We start from the raw sequence: 20123 nt of genomic DNA on the forward strand, positions 1-20123 counted from the left end.
CATCCATCCATCCATCCACCATCATTCCATCATCCACAAATATTCCATCAATCCACTAATACATCATCCATCCATCCATCCATCCATCCATCCATCCATCCATCCATCCATCCATTCATCATCCATCCACCATCATTCCATCATCCACAAATATTCCATCAATCCACTAATACATCATCCATCAGTCCATCCATCCATCCATCCATCCATCCATCCATCCATTTCCTACCGCTTGTCCCTTTTGGGGTCACGGTGTGTGCCGGTGCCTATCTCAGCTGCATCATCCATCATTCAACCATCGCCCCTTCCATTCAACCAACCATTCCTTACATCATCCTTCAATTTTCCCCTTTATCCATCCCTCCTCTAATCCTAGTTCCTGGTCCGTGTTCCAAGGTCAGCAGATGAAAAGAACAACCTTCCAGTCCTTGTCCTGAGTCCTGAGTCCTGCCTCCTCCAAGCACCTCACCAAGGATGACCTAGATTCTGGAGTTCCTCACTTTGTCTCTTAAAGGAACCTGTTGTGTGTCCATGGTCGGACTCCTTCAGTTCTTACCTACAAGCGTGTGACAGAAGTGAGGAAGGTCCATGGACCAGGACTTTGAGTTCTGTCTTCACCAACAAGGTCTGACATGACCTCAGAAGTCCCTCTGGCCATTGTGCCTTCCCTCACTTGTGAAGCAGACCCTGAAACAATTGAACTTCTCCAAGAAGAACTTGCTCTCAGCCCAAACTGTAAAATCCATCATTCTTCCTTCTGAAAAACCCTCGCCTTGGATATGGAGGAGCTGACTTGTAGCATGAAGTGCGCTTACATCCAGAAGACACCATGCTGACCACGATAGACGAGGACGTGCTGGAACTCTGCACCAACACCGTGACCAGGACTCCGATCACCAGGCCGGCCACAGGGTTGGACAAAATCACGTTGTCCTTGAAGATGTCCCCCGCAGCTTTGCCTGCGCACAAACAACCAGAAGGGACATCAAGAGGACCTTCAGCTTCTTCCTCTTCTTCATCAAATCTCTCACCTCCAACAAGCTGGAAAGCTGAGCTGAGGACGTCCAGCGAGCAGATGAACAAGTAAAGAAGTCCCAGCAGAGTCAGCAGTTTCAATAAAGCCGTCAGCACACGCATGATCTTCCCTTTGGTGTCCAGGTCTGCAGGACAAAATCAGAGGGACAAGATCAGAGGGAGAAGATCAGAAGGACAAAATTAGAGGGAGAAGATCAGAAGAAACAAGAACAGAGGAAAAAGATCAACAAGACAAGATCACAGGGACAAGTTTAGAAGAACAAGATCAGAGGGACAAAATCAGAATGACAAGATTAGAGGGACAAGATCAAAAGGACAAGATCAGAGGAACACATTTAGAGGAACAAGATCAAATTGACAAGATCAGAGGGACAAGTTTCGAAAGATAAGATCAGAGGAAACAAGATCAGAGGAAACAAGCTTACAGGAAACAAGATCAGAGGGAAAATATCAAAAAGACAAGACCAGCAGGACAAGATCAGAAGGACAAGATCAGAGGGATGGGGTCAGAGGGCCAAGGTCAGAAGGACAAGATTAGAAGGACTAGATCAGAGGAATAATATCAAAGGGACAAGATCAGAAGGACAAGATCAGAGGAACAAGATCAAAAAGACAATATCAAAAGGACACAATCAGAGGGACATGATCAAAAAGACAAGATCAAAGGGACAATGTCACAGGGACAAGATCAGAAGGATATGATCAAAAGGACAAGATTAAAGGGACAACATCTTAAAGATAAGATCTGTGGGACAATGTCAGAAAGACAAGACCAGAAGGACAAGATCAGAGGGAAAAGATCAGAGGGACAATATCAAAAGGAAAACATCAGAAAGATAGGATCAGAAGGACAAGATCAGAGGGAAAAGTTTAGAATGACAAGATCAGAAGGACAGGACCCTAAAGGCAAGGTCAAAAGGACAAGATCAGAAGGAAAAGATTTGAGGGATAAGGTCAAAAGGACAGAGGGACAAGATCAGAAAGACAATATCAGAAGAATCAAGATCAGAGGGAAAATTTTAGAAGGACAAGATCAGAAAGACAGGACCACGAAGACAAGATCAGAAGGACAAGATCAAAAGGAAAATATCAGAAAGACAGGATCAGAAGGACAAGGTCAGAAGGAGAAGATCAGAGGGATAAGGTCAAAAAGACAGAGGGATGAGATCAAAAGGACAAAATCAGAGGAACAAATTTAGAGGAACAAGATCAAATTGACAAGATCGGAGGGACAAGTTTAGAAGGATAAGATCAGAGGAAACAAGATTACAGGAAACAAGATCCGAAGGAAAAGATCAAAAAGACAAGACCAGCAGGACAAGATCAGAAGGACAAGATCAGAGGGACAAGGTCAAAAGGACAAGGTCAGAAGGACAAGATTAGAAGGACTAGATCAGAGGAATAATATCGAAGGGACAAGATCAGAAGGACAAGATCAGAGTAACAAGATCAAAAAGAGAATATCAAAAGGACACAATCAGAGGGACATGATCAAAAAGACAAGATCAAAGGGAGAATGTCACAGGGACAAGATCAGAGGCACAAGATCAGAAGGATATGATCAAAAGGACAAGATTAAAGGGACAACATCTTAAAGATAAGATCAGAGGGACAAGGTCAGAAAGACAAGATCAGAGGGAAAAGATCAGAGGGACAATATCAAAAGGAAAAAATCAGAAAGACAGGATCAGAAGGACAAGATCAGAGGGAAAAGTTTATAAGGACAAGATCAGAAGGACAGGACCCTAAAGGCAAGGTCAGAAGGACAAGATCAGAAGGAAAAGATCTGAGGGATAAGGTCAGAAGGACAGAGGGACAAGATCAGAAAGACAATTTCAGAAGAATCAAGATCAGAGGGAAAAGTTTAGAAGGACAAGATCAGAAAGACAGGACCACAAAGACAAGATCAGAAGGACAAGATCAAAAGGAAAATTTCAGAAAGACAGGATCAGAAGGACAAGATCAGAAGGAGAAGATCGGAGGGATAAGGTAAAAAAGACAGAGGGATTAGATCAAAGGGACAAGATCAGAAGGACAAGATCAGAGGAACAAGATCAAAAAGACAAGATAAATGGACAATATCAGAAGGACAAGATCAGAGGGACACGATCAACAAGACAAGATCAAAGGGACAATATCAGAGGGACAAGATCAGAATGATTAGATTAGAAGCACAAGATCAGAGAGACATAATCAAAAGAACAAGAATAGAGGGACAAGATCTTGAAGATAAGATCAGAAGAACTATATCAAAAAGACAAGATCAAAGGGACAAGATCAGAGGAACTAGATCAAAAAGACAAGATCAGAGGAACATGATCAAAAAAACAAAATCAAATGGACAATATCCGAATAACAAGATCAGAGGAACAAGATCAGAAAGACAGGATCAGAAAGAAAGGATCAGAATGACAAAATCAGAAGGACAGAGGGACAAGATCAGAAAGAAAGGATCAGAATGACAAGATCAGAAGGCCAGAGGGACAAGATCAGAAAGAAAAGATCAGAAGAAAAAATATCAGAGGGACAAGATCAGAAGGACAGGACCCTAAAGACAAGATCAGAAGGACAAGATCGGAGGGACAAGATCAGAAGGACAGGGACCTAAAGACAAGATCAGAAGGACAAGATCAGACGAACAATATCAAAAAGATGAAAAAGACAAGATCAAATGGACAATATCATAAGGACAATATCAAAAAGACAAGATCAGAAGGACAAGATCAGAAAGATACTATTAGAAGAAACAAGATCATAGGGACATGATCAAAAGGACAAGATTGGAGGGACTAGATCTTAAAGATAAGATTAGAGGGACAAGGTCCGAAAGACAAGATCAGAAGGACAAGATCAGAGGGACAAAATCAGAAGGACAAGATCAGAAGGACAGGAACCTAAAGACAAGATCAGAAGGACAAGATCAAAGGGACAAGATCAGAAGGAAAATATCAGACGAACAATATCAATAAGATAAAAAAGACAAGATCAAATTGACAAGATCAGAGGGACATGATCAAAAAGACAAGATCAAAAGGACAATATCAGAGGGACATTATCAGAAGGACAAGATCAGAAAGATACTATTAGAAGAAACAAGATCATAGGGACATGATCAAAAGGACAAGATTGGAGGTACTAGATCTTAAAGATAAGATTAGAGGGACAAGGTCCGAAAGACAAGATCAGAAGGACAAGATCAGAGGGACAAGATCAAAAAGAAAAGTTTAGAAATACAAGATCAGAAGGACAAGATCAAAAGAACAAGATCAGAGGGACAATATGCGAAGGACAAGATCAGAGGGACACAATCAGAAGGACAAGTTCTGAGGGACAAGATCAGAGGGACAAGATCATACAGATAAGATCAAAAGAACAAGATCAGAGGGACAAGATGCGAAGGACAAGATCAGAGGGACACAATCAGAAGGACAAGATCAGAGGGACAAGATCAGAAGGACAAGATCAAAAGGACAAGATCAAAAAGACAAGATTATAACATCAGCACTCCAACCAAGTCTCACCAGACCACTTGACCCCTGTGTCTTTCAGCTCTGGCAGGTCCCAGGGATTCTCCTGACCCGAGTCCTGGTTGACCAGGTCCACGGTGGAGTAGGCGGGCAGGATGGATCCATCCTTCACATCCTTACTTTGCTCTTCAGGATGAGACACGTAGAAACGTTACGGGCGTGAGACGATAAGGAGGAACGCGTCCAAAATGGGGACCTACCAAAGTCCTGGGGGGGGTCTGTCCCCAACTGTGGTCCGGGACTCATGACTGGAACCAAGGACAGAAGACTTTGGGTCAGGGTTCAATTTCAAAGGCAGTTTCCTGGAGACCCAGCAGATGTCTCCAAGTCCAACACACTTAGAATGAGTCTGTTCCAGAGAAGAAAACAGATGTATTTTATTTTGAAGGGCTAGACCACATGAATTATTCCACTGCCACAGCAATCAATCAATCAATCAATCAATCAATCAATCAATCAATCAATCAATCAATCAATCAATCAATCAATCAATCAATCAATTTTGTCTCAGAACCAGCCAATGAGGTGCCTCGGTCTTAATTACGAAGCAACAACTAATTTTGAACCTGAATGTTTTTACACTGACATTTTTTAGACTTATTTTTTTACACTAAATTATTTTACACTTTTACACAACATTTTTGTGCACCTTTATTTATTTAAGTATTTTAACTGATTTTTTGTACATTAAAATGTTTTTACAAATATTTTTTTACACTAAATTATTTTACACTTTTACACAACATTTTTGTGCACATTTATTTATTTAAGTATTTTAACTGATTTTTTTTACATTAAAATGTTTTTACAAATATTTTTTTACACTAAATTATTTTACACTTTTACACAACATTTTTGTGCACATTTATTTATTTAAGTATTTTAACTGATTTTTTTTACATTAAAATGTTTTTACAAAGATTTTTTTACACTAAATTATTTTACACTTTTACACGACATTTTTGTGCACCTTTATTTATTTAAGTATTTTAACTGATTTTTTTTACATTAAAATGTTTTTACAAATATTTTTTACACTAAATTATTTTACACTTTTACACGACATTTTTGTGCACCTTTATTTATATAAGTTTTTTAACGGATTTTTTTACATTAAAATGTTTTTACAATTTTTTTTACACTAAATTATTTTACACTTTTACACAACATTTTTGTGCACCTTTATTTATTTAAGTATTTAACTGATTTTTTTTACATTAAAATGTTTTTACAATTTTTTTTACACTAAATTATTTTACACTTTTACACGACATTTTCGTGTACCTTTATTTATTTAAGTATTTTAACTGATTTTTTTCACATTAAAATGTTTTTACAAATATTTTTTTACACTAAATTATTTTACACTTTTACACGACATTTTTGTGCACCTTTATTTATATAAGTATTTTAACAGATTTTTTTTACATTAAAATGTTTTTACACTAAATTATTTTACACTTTTACACAACATTTTTGTGCACCTTTATTTATATAAGTATTTTAACAGATTTTTTTTACATTAAAATGTTTTTACAATTTTTTTTACACTAAATTATTTTACACTTTTACACAACATTTTTGTGCACCTTTATTTATTTAAGTATTTTAACAGATTTTATTTCACATTAAAATGTTTTTACAAATTTTTTTACACTAAATTATTTTACACTTTTACACGACATTTTTGTGCACCTTTATTTATTTAAGTATTTTAACTGATTTTTTTAACATTAAAATGTTTTTACAAATTTTTTTACACAAAATTATTTTACACTTTTACACGACATTTTTGTGCACCTTTATTTATTTAAGTATTTTAACTGATTTTTTTTACATTAAAATGTTTTTACAAATATTATTTTACACTAAATTATTTTACACTTTTACACAACATTTTTGTGCACCTTTATTTATTTAAGTATTTTAACTGATTTTTTTTACATTAAAATGTTTTTCCAAATATTTTTTTACACTAAATTATTTTACACTTTTACACAACATTTTTGTGCACCTTTATTTATTTAAGTATTTTAACAGATTTTTTTTCACATTAAAATGTTTTTACAAATTTTTTTACACTAAATTATTTTACACTTTTACACGACATTTTTGTGCACCTTTATTTATTTAAGTATTTTAACTGATTTTTTTTACATTAAAATGTTTTTACAAATTTTTTTTACACAAAATTATTTTACACTTTTACACGACATTTTTGTGCACCTTTATTTATATAAGTATTTTAACTGATTTTTTTTACATTAAAATGTTTTTACAAATATTTTTTTACGCTAAATTATTTTACACTTTCACACGACATTTTTGTGCACATTTATTTATTTAAGTATTTTAACTGATTTTTTTTTACATTAAAATGTTTTTACAAAGATTTTTTTACACAAAATTATTTTACACTTTTACACGACATTTTTGTGCACCTTTATTTATTTAAGTATTTTAACTGATTTTTTACATTAAAATGTTTTTACAAATATTTTTTTACACTAAATTATTTTACACTTTGACACGACATTTTTGTGCACCTTTATTTATTTAAGTATTTTAACTGATTTTTTTTACATTAAAATGTTTTTACAAATATTTTTTTACACTAAATTATTTTACACTTTTACACAACATTTTTGTGCACCTTTATTTATATAAGTATTTTAACTGTTTTCACATTGAAATGTTTTTACAAATATTTTTACACTAAATTATTTTACACTTTTACACGACATTTTTGTGCACCTTTATTTATATAAGTATTTTAACAGATTTTTTTTACATTAAAATGTTTTTATAAATGTTTTTACACTAAATTATTTTACACTTTTACACAACATTTTTGTGCACCTTTTATTTATATAAGTATTTTAACTGATTTTTTTTACATTAAAATGTTTTTACAATTTTTTTTACACTAAATTATTTTACACTTTTACACGACATTTTTGTGCACCTTTATTCATATAAGTATTTTAACTGATTTTTTTACATCAAAATGTTTTTACAAATGTTTTTTTACACTAAATTATTTTACACTTTTACACAACATTTGTGTGCACCTTTATTTATATAAGTATTTTAACTGATTTTTGTACATTAACATGTTTTTACAAATATTTTTTTACACTAAATTATTTTACGCTTTTACACGACATTTTTGTGCACCTTTATTTATTTAAGTATTTTAACTGATTTTTTTTACATTAAAATGTTTTTACAAATATTTTTACACTAAATTATTTTACACTTTTACACAACATTTTTGTGCACCTTTATTATACAAGTATTTTAACTGATTTTTTTTACATTAAAATGTTTTTACAAATATTTTTTTACACTAAATTATTTTACACTTTTACACGACATTTTTGTGCACCTTTATTTATACAAGTATTTTAACTGATTTTTTTTACATTAAAATGTTTTTACAAATATTTTTTACACTAAATTATTTTACACTTTTACACAACATTTTTGTGCACCTTTATTTATTTAAGTATTTTAACTGATTTTTTTTTACATTAAAATGTTTTTACAAATATTTTTTTACACTAAATTATTTTACACTTTTACACGACATTTTTGTGCACCTTTATTTATTTAAGTATTTTAACTGATTTTTTTTCACATTAAAATGTTTTTACAAATATTTTTTTACACAAAATTTGTCTGCATTGATTTTTTTAACAGTGCATTATTTTTGTTTTACACTGATTTTTTTTACACAATTTATTTTTATTACATTGATTTTTTTTGTGCACAAATATTTTTCCCACTCATTTTCTATATCCTGAATTTTTTTTACACTAAGTTTTTTAACTGAATTTCTTTTACATTAAAATATATTTTTTACTGAATTTTTCACGCTGAATTTGTGTGCACTGATTTTTTTTCACTGACTTTTTTCTACAATCTATTTTTATTGCATTTATTTTTTGCACCACTATTTTTACACACTATTTTTACACTAAATTAAAATGTTTTCAATCTGAACTTTTTGCACAAAGTTTGTCTGCACTGATTTTTTTTCACTGATTTTTTATACAATTATTTTTTTTGTTTTGATTTTTTTTGCACCAATATTTATACACAAATGTTTTTGTGCACTGAATTTGTTTTCACGCTCTTTTTTTTTTACACCGAATCTTCATTAAATTTATTTTTAGCACACAGAATTTTGTGCACCAATATCTTTTAAACTGAATTCCTTTTTCACACTATTTTTACACAAAGTCTTACCCCTAATTTTTTTTTTTACATTAAAACTTTTTTACAATTAATTTTTTACACTAAATTTGTCAGATTTTTTTACACTGAATTTTTTTTGTTTTACACAGATTTTCTTTACCCTGAATTTTTTTCCACACATTTTTTCCACAAAGTCTTTTAACTTTCTGTTTTTTTTTACATTAAGATGTTTTTAAACTGAATTTTTTTACACTAAATCTGATTGCACTAATTTGTTTTTCTCAGAATTTTTGTACAATTATTTTGTATTGCATTGAGGGTTTTTTTTTGCATCAATATTTTTTACACTGATTTTCTTCACCGTGAATTGTTTTTCCACACATTTTTTTACTTTGTCTTTTAACTGAATTATTTCATACAAACATGATTTTACACAGAATTTTCGTATACAATTTTATATTTTTGCATTTACTTTTTTTGCACCAATATTTTTTACCCTGATTTTTTCTGCACATTATTTTTCACGCAATTTTTTTTTACATTCAATATTTTTTACACTGAATTTTTATTAGACAGAATTTTTGTGCACCAATACTTTTTTACTGATTTTCTTTACCCTGCATTTTTCCAGGCTATTTTTAGTCTTTTACCTGATTTTTTTTATATTAAAAAGTTTTTCCAAAAATTTTTTTACACTAAATTTGTCTGCACCGATTGTAGCTGAGATAGGCACCAGCGCTCCCTGCGACCGCAAAGTGAAAAAGTGGTAGAAAATGGATGGATGGAAGATTTTTTTCAAAACCGAATTGTTTTTGTTTTGCACAGATTTTTTTTGCACTGAATTTCTTATACAAGTAATTTTTATTACATTGATTTTCTTTTGCACACAAATATTTTTTACACTGATTTTCTTTACCCCAATTTTTTTTAACTATTTTTTTCCACAGTCTTTTATTATTATTTATTATTATTTTTTTTTTTACTTTAAAATGTTTTTAAACTGAATTATTTTTTACACAAAATTTGTTTGCACTATTATTTTTCTCTCGATTTTTCATACAATTATTTCTCATTGCATTGAGTGTTTTTTTGCACCAATATTTTTTACACTGATTTTCTTCACCGTGAATTGTTTTTCCACACATTATTTTTACTTTGTCTTTTAACTTAATTATTTTTACACAAACATGTTTTACACTGAAATTTTTACACCAAATGTTTTACAATTATTTTTTTTACTTTAAAAAGTTTTTGAACTTAAGTTTTTACATTAAATTTGTCTGCACTGATTTTCTTTACATGAAATTGTTTTTGTCTTTTAACCGATTTTTGTTTTACACAAAAATGTTTTTAAACTGAATTTTTTGCACTAAATTTGTCTGCAATGATTTTTTTATACAATTAATTTTTATTACATTGAATTTTTGTCTACCAACATTTTTTACACGGATTTACTTTACCCTGAATTTTTGGACACAAATTTTTCCACAAGGTCTTTTAACTGTTTTTTTTTTTTTTTTACATTAAGATTTTTTTAAACTGAATTTTTTTACACTAAATTTGTTTGCAATAATTTGTTTGTCTCTGAATTTTTATACAATTATTTTTTTATCGCATTGAGGTTTTTTTTGCATCAATATTTTTTACACTGATTTTCTTCACCGTGAATTGTTTTTCCACACATTATTTTTACTTTGTCTTTTAACTTAATTATTTTTACACAAACATGTTTTACACTGAAATTTTTACACCAAATGTTTTACAATGATTTTTTTTTTACTTTAAAACGTTTTTAAACTTAAGTTTTTACATTAAATTTGTCTGCACTGATTTTCTTTACATGAAATTGTTTTTGTTTTACACCGATTTCTTTTACTCCGAGTCTTTTAACCGATTTTTGTTTTACACAAAAATGTTTTTAAACGGAATTTTTTGCACTAAATTTGTCTGCAATGATTTTTTTATACAATCAATTTTTATTACATGGAATTTTTGTCTACCAACATTTTTTACACGGATTTACTTTACCCTGAATTTTTGGACACACATTTTTCCACAAGGTTTGGGTATTTTTTACATTAAGATGTTTTTAAACTGAATTTTTTTACACTAAATTTGTTTGCAATAATTTGTTTGTCTCTGAATTTTTATACAATTATTGAGGTTTTTTTTGCATCAATATTTTTTACACTGATTTTCTTCACCGTGAATTGTTTTTCCACACATTATTTTTACTTTGTCTTTTAACTTAATTTTTTTACACAAACATGTTTTATACTGAAATTTTTACACCAAATGTTTTACAATGATTTTTTTTACTTTAAAAAGTTTTTAAACTTAAGTTTTTACATTAAATTTGTCTGCACTGATTTTCTTTACATGAAATTGTTTTTGTTTTACACCGATTTCTTTTACTCCGAGTCTTTTAACCGATTTTTGTTTTACACAAAAATGTTTTTAAACTAAAATTTGTTTGCAATGATTTTTTTATACAATTAATTTTTATTACATTGAATTTTTGTCTACCAACATTTTTTACACGGATTTACTTTACCCTGAATTTTTGGACACAATTTTTTCCACAAGCTCTTTTAAATGTTTGGGGGTTTTTTTACATTAAGATGTTTTTAAACTGAATTTTTTTACACGAAATTTGTTTGCACTAATTTGTTTGTCTCTGAATTTTTATACAATTATTTTTTTATTGCATTGAGGTTTTTTTTGCATCAATATTTTTTACACTGATTTTCTTCACCGTAAATGTTTTTTCCACACATTATTTTTACTTTGTCTTTTAACTTAATTATTTTTACACAAACATGTTTTACACTGAAATTTTTACACCAAATGTTTTACAATGATTTTTTTTAACTTTAAAACATTTTTAAACTTACGTTTTTACATTAAATTTGTCTGCACTGATTTTCTTTACATGAAATTGTTTTTGTTTTACACCGATTTCTTTTATTCCGAGTCTTTTAACCGATTTTTGTTTTACACAAAAATGTTTTTAAACTAAAATTTGTCTGCAATGATTTTTTTATACAATTAATTTTTATTACATGGAATTTTTGTCTACCAACATTTTTTACACGGATTTACTTTACCCTGAATTTTTGGACACAAATTTTTCCACAAGCTCTTTTAACTGTTTGGGGTTTTTTTTACATTAAGATGTTTTTAAACTGAATTTTTTTTACACTAAATTTGTTTGCACAAATTTGTTTGTCTCCGAATTTTTATCCAATTATTTTTTTATTGCATTGAGGTTTTTTTGCATCAATATTTTTTACACTGATTTCCTTCACCGTAAATTGTTTTTCCACACATTATTTTTACTTTGTCTTTTAACTTAATTTTTTTACACAAACATGTTTTATACTGAAATTTTTACACCAAATGTTTTACAATGATTTTTTTTACTTTAAAAAGTTTTTAAACTTAAGTTTTTACATTAAATTTGTCCGCACTGATTTTCTTTACATGAAATTGTTTTTGTTTTACACCGATGTCTTTTACTCCGAGTCTTTTAACCGATTTTTGTTTTGCACAAAAATGTTTTTAAACTGAATTTTTTGCACTAAGTTTGTCTGCAATGATTTTTTTATACAATTAATTTTTATTACATGGAATTTTTGTCTACCAACATTTTTTACACGGATTTACTTTACCTTGAATTTTTGGACACAAATTTTTCCACAAGGTTTGGGTATTTTTTACATTAAGATGTTTTTAAACTGAAATTTTTTACACTAAATTTGTTTGCAATAATTTGTTTGTCTCTGAATTTTTATACAATTATTTTTTTATTGCATTGAGGTTTTTTTTGCATCAATATTTTTTACATTGATTTTCTTCACCGTGAATTGTTTTTCCACACATTATTTTTACTTTGTCTTTTAACTTAATTATTTCATACAAACATGATTTTACACAGAATTTTTTTACACAAATTGTGTTTACAATGATTTTTTTACATTAAAATGTTTTTAAACTTAAGTTTTTACACTGAATTAGTCTGCCCTGATTTTTTTCACTGATTTTTGTATACAATTAGGTTTTTTTGCATTTATTTTTTTTGCACCAATATTTTTTACACTTACCCGACATTTTTTCACACGATTTTTACACTAAGTCTTTCCCCCGATTTTTTTTTGCATTAAAACGTTTTTTACAAGTAATCTTTTACAATAATTTTGTCTGCACTGATTTTTTACACTGAATTGTTTTTTGTTTTACAAAGAGTTTCTTTACCCTGAATTTTTTGACACAAATTTTTTCCACAGTCTTTTAACTAATTGTTTTTTTTTTACATTAAGATGTTTTTAAACAGAATTTTTTTACACTAAATTTGTTTGCACTAATTTGTTTTTCTCCTAAATTTCGTACAGTTATTTTTTATTGCATTGAGGGTTTTTTTGCATCAATATTTTTTACACTGATTTCCTTCACCGTGAATTGTTTTTCCACACATTTTTTTACTTTGTCTTTTAACTTAATTATCGCATACAAACATGATTTTACACTGAATTTTTTACACAAATTGTGTTTACATTGATTTTTTTACATTAAAATGTTTTTAAACTTAAGTTTTTACACTGAATTAGTCTGCCCTGATTTTTTTCACTGATTTTTGTATACAATTATGTTTTTTTGCACCAATATTTTTTAAACTGATTTCCTTCACCCGACATTTTTTCACACGATTTTTACACTAAGTCTTTCCCCCGATTTTTTTTTTTGCATTAAAACGTTTTTACAATTAATCTTTTACAATAATTTTGTCTGCACTGATTTTTCACACTGAATTGTTTTTTGTTTTACAAAGAGTTTCTTTACCCTGAATTTTTTTAACCAAATTTTTTCCACAGTCTTTTAACTAATTGTTTTTTTTTACATTAAGATGTTTTTAAACTGAATTTTTTTACACTAAATTTTATTGCACTAATTTGTTTTTCTCCTAAATTTCGTACAATTATTTTGAATTGCATTGAGGTTTTTTTTGCATCAATATTTTTTACACTGATTTCCTTCACCGTGAATTGTTTTTCCACACATTTTTTTACTTTGTCTTTTAACTTAATTATCGCATACAAACATGATTTTACACTGAATTTTTTTACACAAATTGTGTTTACAATGATTTTTTTACATTAAAATCTTTTAAAACTTAAGTTTTTACACTGAATTAGTCTGCCCTGATTTTTTTCACTGATTTTTTCTGTTTTTTTGCATTTATTTTTTTTGCACCAATATTTTTTTAACTGATTTCCTTTACCCGACATTTTTTCACACGATTTTTACACTAAGTTTTTCCCCCAATTTTTTTTTTGCATTAAAACGTTTTTACAATTAATCTTTTACAATAATTTTGTCTGCACTGATTTTTCACACTGAATTGTTTTTTGTTTTACAAAGAGTTTCTTTACCCTGATTTTTTTAACCAAATTTTTTCCACAGTCTTTTAACTAATTGTTTTTTTTTACATTAAGATGTTTTTAAACTGAATTTTTTTACACTAAATTTGTTTGCACTAATTTGTTTTTCTCCTAAATTTCGTACAATTATTTTTTATTGCATTGAGGTTTTTTTTGCATCAATATTTTTTACACTGATTTCCTTCACCGTGAATTGTTTTTCCACACATTTTTTTACTTTGTCTTTTAACTTAATTATCGCATACAAACATGATTTTACACTGAATTTTTTTACACAAATTGTGTTTACAATGATTTTTTTTTTACGTTAAAATGTTTTTAAACTTAAGTTTTTACACTGAATTAGTCTGCCCTGATTTTTTTCACTGATTTTTGTATACAATTATGTTTTTTTGCACCAATATTTTTTAACTGATTTCCCTTACCCGACATTTTTTCACACGATTTTTACACTAAGTCTTTCCCCCGATTTTTTTTTTTTTAATTAAAACGTTTTTACAATTAATCTTTTACAATAATTTCTCTGCACTGATTTTTTACACTGAATTGTTTTTTGTTTTACAAAGAGTTTCTTTACCCTGAATATTTTATACGCTGATTTAAAAAAAAAAAACATTTTACTCAGTGAATTTTCAAACACTCTTTTTTTTTTTAATAAAATGATTTGATGTCGAAGAACAAACAAAATCAAAGGCAAATATTCCATTTCCTCACAAATGTTGTTGACACACAAAGAAAAGATCCCATTAGACAGATTAATTAATAAGAGGCTTTATGCAAATGAGCACATGAACTCACCTGCGTGTCCGTGCGTCGCGTGCACGCTGCTCTCACGCACCCGCTTTGTGCCGCAGACGAGGGGACACACCTGGGGGATGGGGGTGGGGGGCCACACACCTGTTTGCCGGGAAAGCGGCCCGCCCGCTGCCTTTATGCTCCTGCGAGCGCGCGCAAAGGTCGAGGCTACGGCCCCGCCCCCTGCATGGTCACGTGACCGCGGTGCTATGCAAATGAGGACAATTAGGCTGTAACGACACGAAGGTGTTATGAGCGCGCTGCCCTCTGGTGGCACACCTCAGTACTGCTGCACAATTATTAATACGAAGTCATTATTACTGTGTTGTGAGCTTAACTTCATGGATTAGAAAAACAATTACCACTCCACTTCAACTTGAAGACGTGCGTAGCAAAAATGCCAGCATAAAACGTTTCATTGTTAGAATATATGTTCGTTTTTTTTGCTATTTTTTATCAATTTATACCTAAAAATAATGGCCATCTTAGAAGTATGCTCACTTTTTCGATAGGTTTTCGTGCTAACGTTAGCATGCTAAAATTCTATGCTAGAAATTTTGCAAATTTTATGCATTTAGATCTAAAATGTGTGGCTTGTGACACTTTTCGCCGTCATCCAAGTGAGATAACGCTTCCTATTATACGGTGTCAGCATTAGCTACATGCTAAAAATAGCAAAACTGCTAACATAAAACAATAGCTGAATGCTAACGTTTTAGGCTAGCACTTTTGCAAAATGTATCAATTTAAACTTACAATTTGTGGCTTTTGATACTTTATACCGTCACTGTTGTCAACATATGCATGCGGCTAGCGATTTTATGCCAGCGTTTTTGCTATTTTTAGCGTGCAGCTAACATTTTAGGCTAGCACTTTTGCAAAATGTATCAATTTAAACTTACAATTTGTGGCTTTTGATACTTTATACCGTCACTGTTGTCAACATATACATGCGGCTAGCGATTTTATGCCAGCGTTTTTGCTATTTTTAGCGTGCAGCTAACATTTTAAGCTAGCACTTTTGCAAAATGTATCAATTTAAACTTACAATTTGTGGCTTTTGATACTTTATACCGTCACTGTTGTCAACATATGCATGCGGCTAGCGATTTTATGCCAGCGTTTTTGCTACTTTTAGCGTGCAGCTAACATTTTAGGCTAGCACTTTTGCAAAATGTATCAATTTAAACTTACAATTTGTGGCTTTTGATACTTTATGCTGTCATGGAAGAAAGCTCACTGTTGTCAACATATGCATACAGCTAATGATTTTTGCTAGTATTTTTGCTATCTTTAGCATGTAGCTAATGGTTTATGCAAGTTTTTTTCCTATTTTTATTCGTTTACACTAGAAACATTTTGGCTTTTGACACCTGGCAACATCTCAGAAGAATGCTAACCTTTCGTATGTCATCATGCTAACATTAGCATGCTAATACTTTATGCTTGCAAATTAGCTATGCAACTAATGTTTTATGCTAGTATTTTTGCTATTTTTAGCATCCAGATAACATTTTGAGCTAACACGTTTGCTAAATGTAACAATTTAAAATTACAATTTGTGGCTTTTGATACTTTATACCGTCACTGTTGTCAACATATGCATGCGGCTAGCGATTTTATGCCAGCGTTTTTGCTATTTTTAGCGTGCAGCTAACATTTTAGGCTAGCACTTTTGCAAAATGTATCAATTTAAACTTACAATTTGTGGCTTTTGATACTTTATACCGTCACTGTTGTCAACATATGCATGCGGCTAGCGATTTTATGCCAGCGTTTTTGCTATTTTTAGCGTGCAGCTAACATTTTAGGCTAGCACTTTTGCAAAATATATCAATTTAAACTTACAATTTGTGGCTTTTGATACTTTATACCGTCACTGTTGTCAACATATGCATGCGGCTAGCGATTTTATGCCAGCGTTTTTGCTATTTTTAGCGTGCAGCTAACATTTTAGGCTAGCACTTTTGCAAAACGTATCAATTTAAACTTACAATTTGTGGCTTTTGATACTTTATGCCGTCATGGAAGGAAGCTCACTGTTGTCAACATATGCATACAGCTAATGATTTTTGCTAGTATTTTTGCTATCTTTAGCATGTAGCTAATGGTTTATGCAAGTATTTTTGCTGTTTTTATTCGTTTACACTAGAAAAATTTTGGCTTTTGACACCTGGCATCATCTCAGAAGAATGCTAACCTTTCGTATGTCATCATGCTAACATTAGCATGCTAACACTTTATGCTAGCAAATTAGCTATGCAACTAATGTTTTATGCTAGTATTTTTGCTATTTTTAGCATCCAGATAACATTTTGAGCTAACACGTTTGCTAAATGTAACAATTTAAAATTACAATTTGTGGCTTTTGATACTTTATACCGTCACTGTTGTCAACATATGCATGCGGCTAGCGATTTTATGCCAGCGTTTTTGCTATTTTTAGTGTGCAGCTAACATTTTAGGCTAGCACTTTTGCAAAATGTATCAATTTAAACTTACAATTTGTGGCTTTTGATACTTTATGCTGTCATGGAAGGAAGCTCACTGTTGTCAACATATGCATGCAGCTAATGATTTTTGCTAGTATTTTTGCTATCTTTAGCATGTAGCTAATGGTTTATGCAAGTATTTTTGCTGTTTTTATTCGTTTACACTAGAAAAATTTTGGCTATTGACACCTGGCATCATCTCAGAAGAATGCTAACCTTTCGTATGTCATCATGCTAACACTTTATTCTAGCAAATTAGCTATGCAGCTAATGTTTTATGCTAGTATTTTTGCTATTTTAGCATCCAGATAATATTTTGAGCTAACACGTTTGTTAAATATAACAATTTAAACTTACAATTTGTGGCTTTTGATACTTTATACCGTCACTGTTGTCAACATATGCATGCGGCTAGCGATTTTATGCCAGCGTTTTTGCTATTTTTAGCGTGCAGATAACATTTTAGGCTAGCACTTTTGCAAAATGTATCGATTTAATCTTACAATTTGTGGCTTTTGATACTTTATGCCGTCATGGAAGGAAGCTCACTGTTGTCAACATATGCATACAGCTAATGATTTTTGCTAGTATTTTTTGCTATCTTTAGCATGTAGCTAATGGTTTATGTAAGTTTTTTTCCAATTTTTATTCGTTTACACTAGAAAAAGTTTGGCTTTTGACACCTGGCATCATCTCAGAAGAATGCTAACCTTTCGTATGTCATCATGCTAACATTAGCATGCTAACACTTTATGCTTGCAAATTAGCTATGCAACTAATGTTTTATGCTAGTATTTTTGCTATTTTTAGCATCCAGATAACATTTTGAGCTAACACGTTTGCTAAACGTAACAATTTAAAATTACAATTTGTGGCTTTTGATACTTTTTGCCGTCACTGTTGTCAACATATGCATGCGGCTAGCGATTTTATGCCAGCGTTTTTGCTATTTTTAGCGTGCAGCTAACATTTTAGGCTAGCACTTTTGCAAAATGTATCAATTTAAACTTACAATTTGTGGCTTTTGATACTTTATGCCGTCATGGAAGGAAGCTCACTGTTGTCAACATATGCATACAGCTAATGATTTTTGCTAGTATTTTTGCTATCTTTAGCATGTAGCTAATGGTTTATGCAAGTTTTTTTCCTATTTTTATTCGTTTACACTAGAAAAATTTTGGCTTTTGACACCTGGCATCATCTCAGAAGAATGCTAACCTTTCGTATGTCATCATGCTAACATTAGCATGCTAACACTTTATGCTAGCAATTTAGCTATGCAACTAATGTTTTATGCTAGTATTTTCGCTATTTTTAGCACCCAGATAACATTTTGAGCTAACACGTTTGCTAAATGTAACAATTTAAAATTACAATTTGTGGCTTTTGATACTTCATACAGTCACTGTTGTCAACATATGCGTGCGGCTAGCGATTTTATGCCAGCGTTTTTGCTATTTTTAGCGTGCAGCTAACATTTTAGGCTAGCACTTTTGCAAAATGTATCAATTTAAACTTACAATTTGTGGCTTTTGATACTTTATGCCGTCATGGAAGGAAGCTCACTGTTGTCAACATATGCATACAGCTAATGATTTTTGCTAGTATTTTTGCTATCTTTAGCATGTAGCTAATGGTTTATGCAAGTTTTTTTCCTATTTTTGTTTGTTTACACTAGAAACATTTTGGCTTTTGACACCTGGCATCATCTCAGAAGAATGCTAACCTTTCGTATGTCATCATGCTAACATTAGCATGCTAACACTTTATGCTAGCAAATTAGTTATGCAACTAATGTTTTATGCTAGTATTTTTGCTATTTTTAGCATCCAGATAACATTTTGAGCTAACACGTTTGCTAAATGTAACAATTTAAACTTACAATTTGTGGCTTTTGATACTTCATACCGTCACTGTTGTCAACATATACATGCGGCTAGCGATTTCATGCCAGCGTTTTTGCTATTTTTAGCGTGCAGCTAACATTTTAGGCTAGCACTTTTGCAAAATGTATCAATTTAAACTTACAATTTGCGGCTTTTGATACTTTATGCCGTCATGGAAGAAAGCTCACTGTTGTCAACATATGCATACAGCTAATGATTTTTGCTAGTATTTTTGCTATCTTTAGCATGTAGCTAATGGTTTATGCAAGTTTTTTACCTATTTTTATTCGTTTACACTAGAAAAATTTTGGCTTTTGACACCTGGCATCATCTCAGAAGAATGCTAACCTTTCGTATGTCATCATGCTAACATTAGCATGCTAACACTTTATGCTAGCAAATTAGCTATGCAACTAATGTTTTAAGCTAGTAATTTTGCTATTTTTAGCATCCAGATAACATTTTGAGCTAACACGTTTGCTAAATGTAACAATTTTAAATTACAGTTTGTGGCTTTTGATACTTCATACCGTCACTGTTGTCAACATATACATGCGGCTAGCGATTTTATGCCAGCGTTTTTGCTATTTTTAGCGTGCAGCTAACATTTTAGGCTAGCCCTTTTGCAAAATGTATCAATTTAAACTTACAATTTGTGGCTTTTGATACTTTATGCTGTCATGGAAGGAAGCTCACTGTTGTCAACATATGCATACAGCTAATGATTTTTGCTAGTATTTTTGCTATCTT

General features: G+C 30.8%; 1 protein-coding gene across 1 annotated transcript in view; it reads right to left on the bottom strand.

Annotated features, from left to right (window-relative positions):
* The window catches only part of slc34a2b (solute carrier family 34 member 2b), a 43511-nt gene extending 28359 nt beyond the window's left edge, over positions 1 to 15152 (bottom strand). The window contains exons 1-5 of the mRNA XM_061888271.1: positions 14999 to 15152; positions 4763 to 4911; positions 4557 to 4688; positions 1032 to 1160; positions 816 to 959 (exon numbers count right to left, since the gene is read on the bottom strand). Coding sequence (XP_061744255.1) covers positions 816 to 959; positions 1032 to 1160; positions 4557 to 4688; positions 4763 to 4808 — 451 coding nt within the window. The 5' untranslated portion in view covers positions 4809 to 4911; positions 14999 to 15152. The remainder of the gene's footprint in view (positions 1 to 815; positions 960 to 1031; positions 1161 to 4556; positions 4689 to 4762; positions 4912 to 14998) is intronic.
* Positions 15153 to 20123: the final 4971 nt, after the last annotated feature.

Source organism: Nerophis ophidion, linkage group LG26 (assembly GCF_033978795.1).
Source record: "Nerophis ophidion isolate RoL-2023_Sa linkage group LG26, RoL_Noph_v1.0, whole genome shotgun sequence".
Classification (NCBI taxonomy): Eukaryota; Metazoa; Chordata; class Actinopteri; order Syngnathiformes; family Syngnathidae; genus Nerophis; species Nerophis ophidion.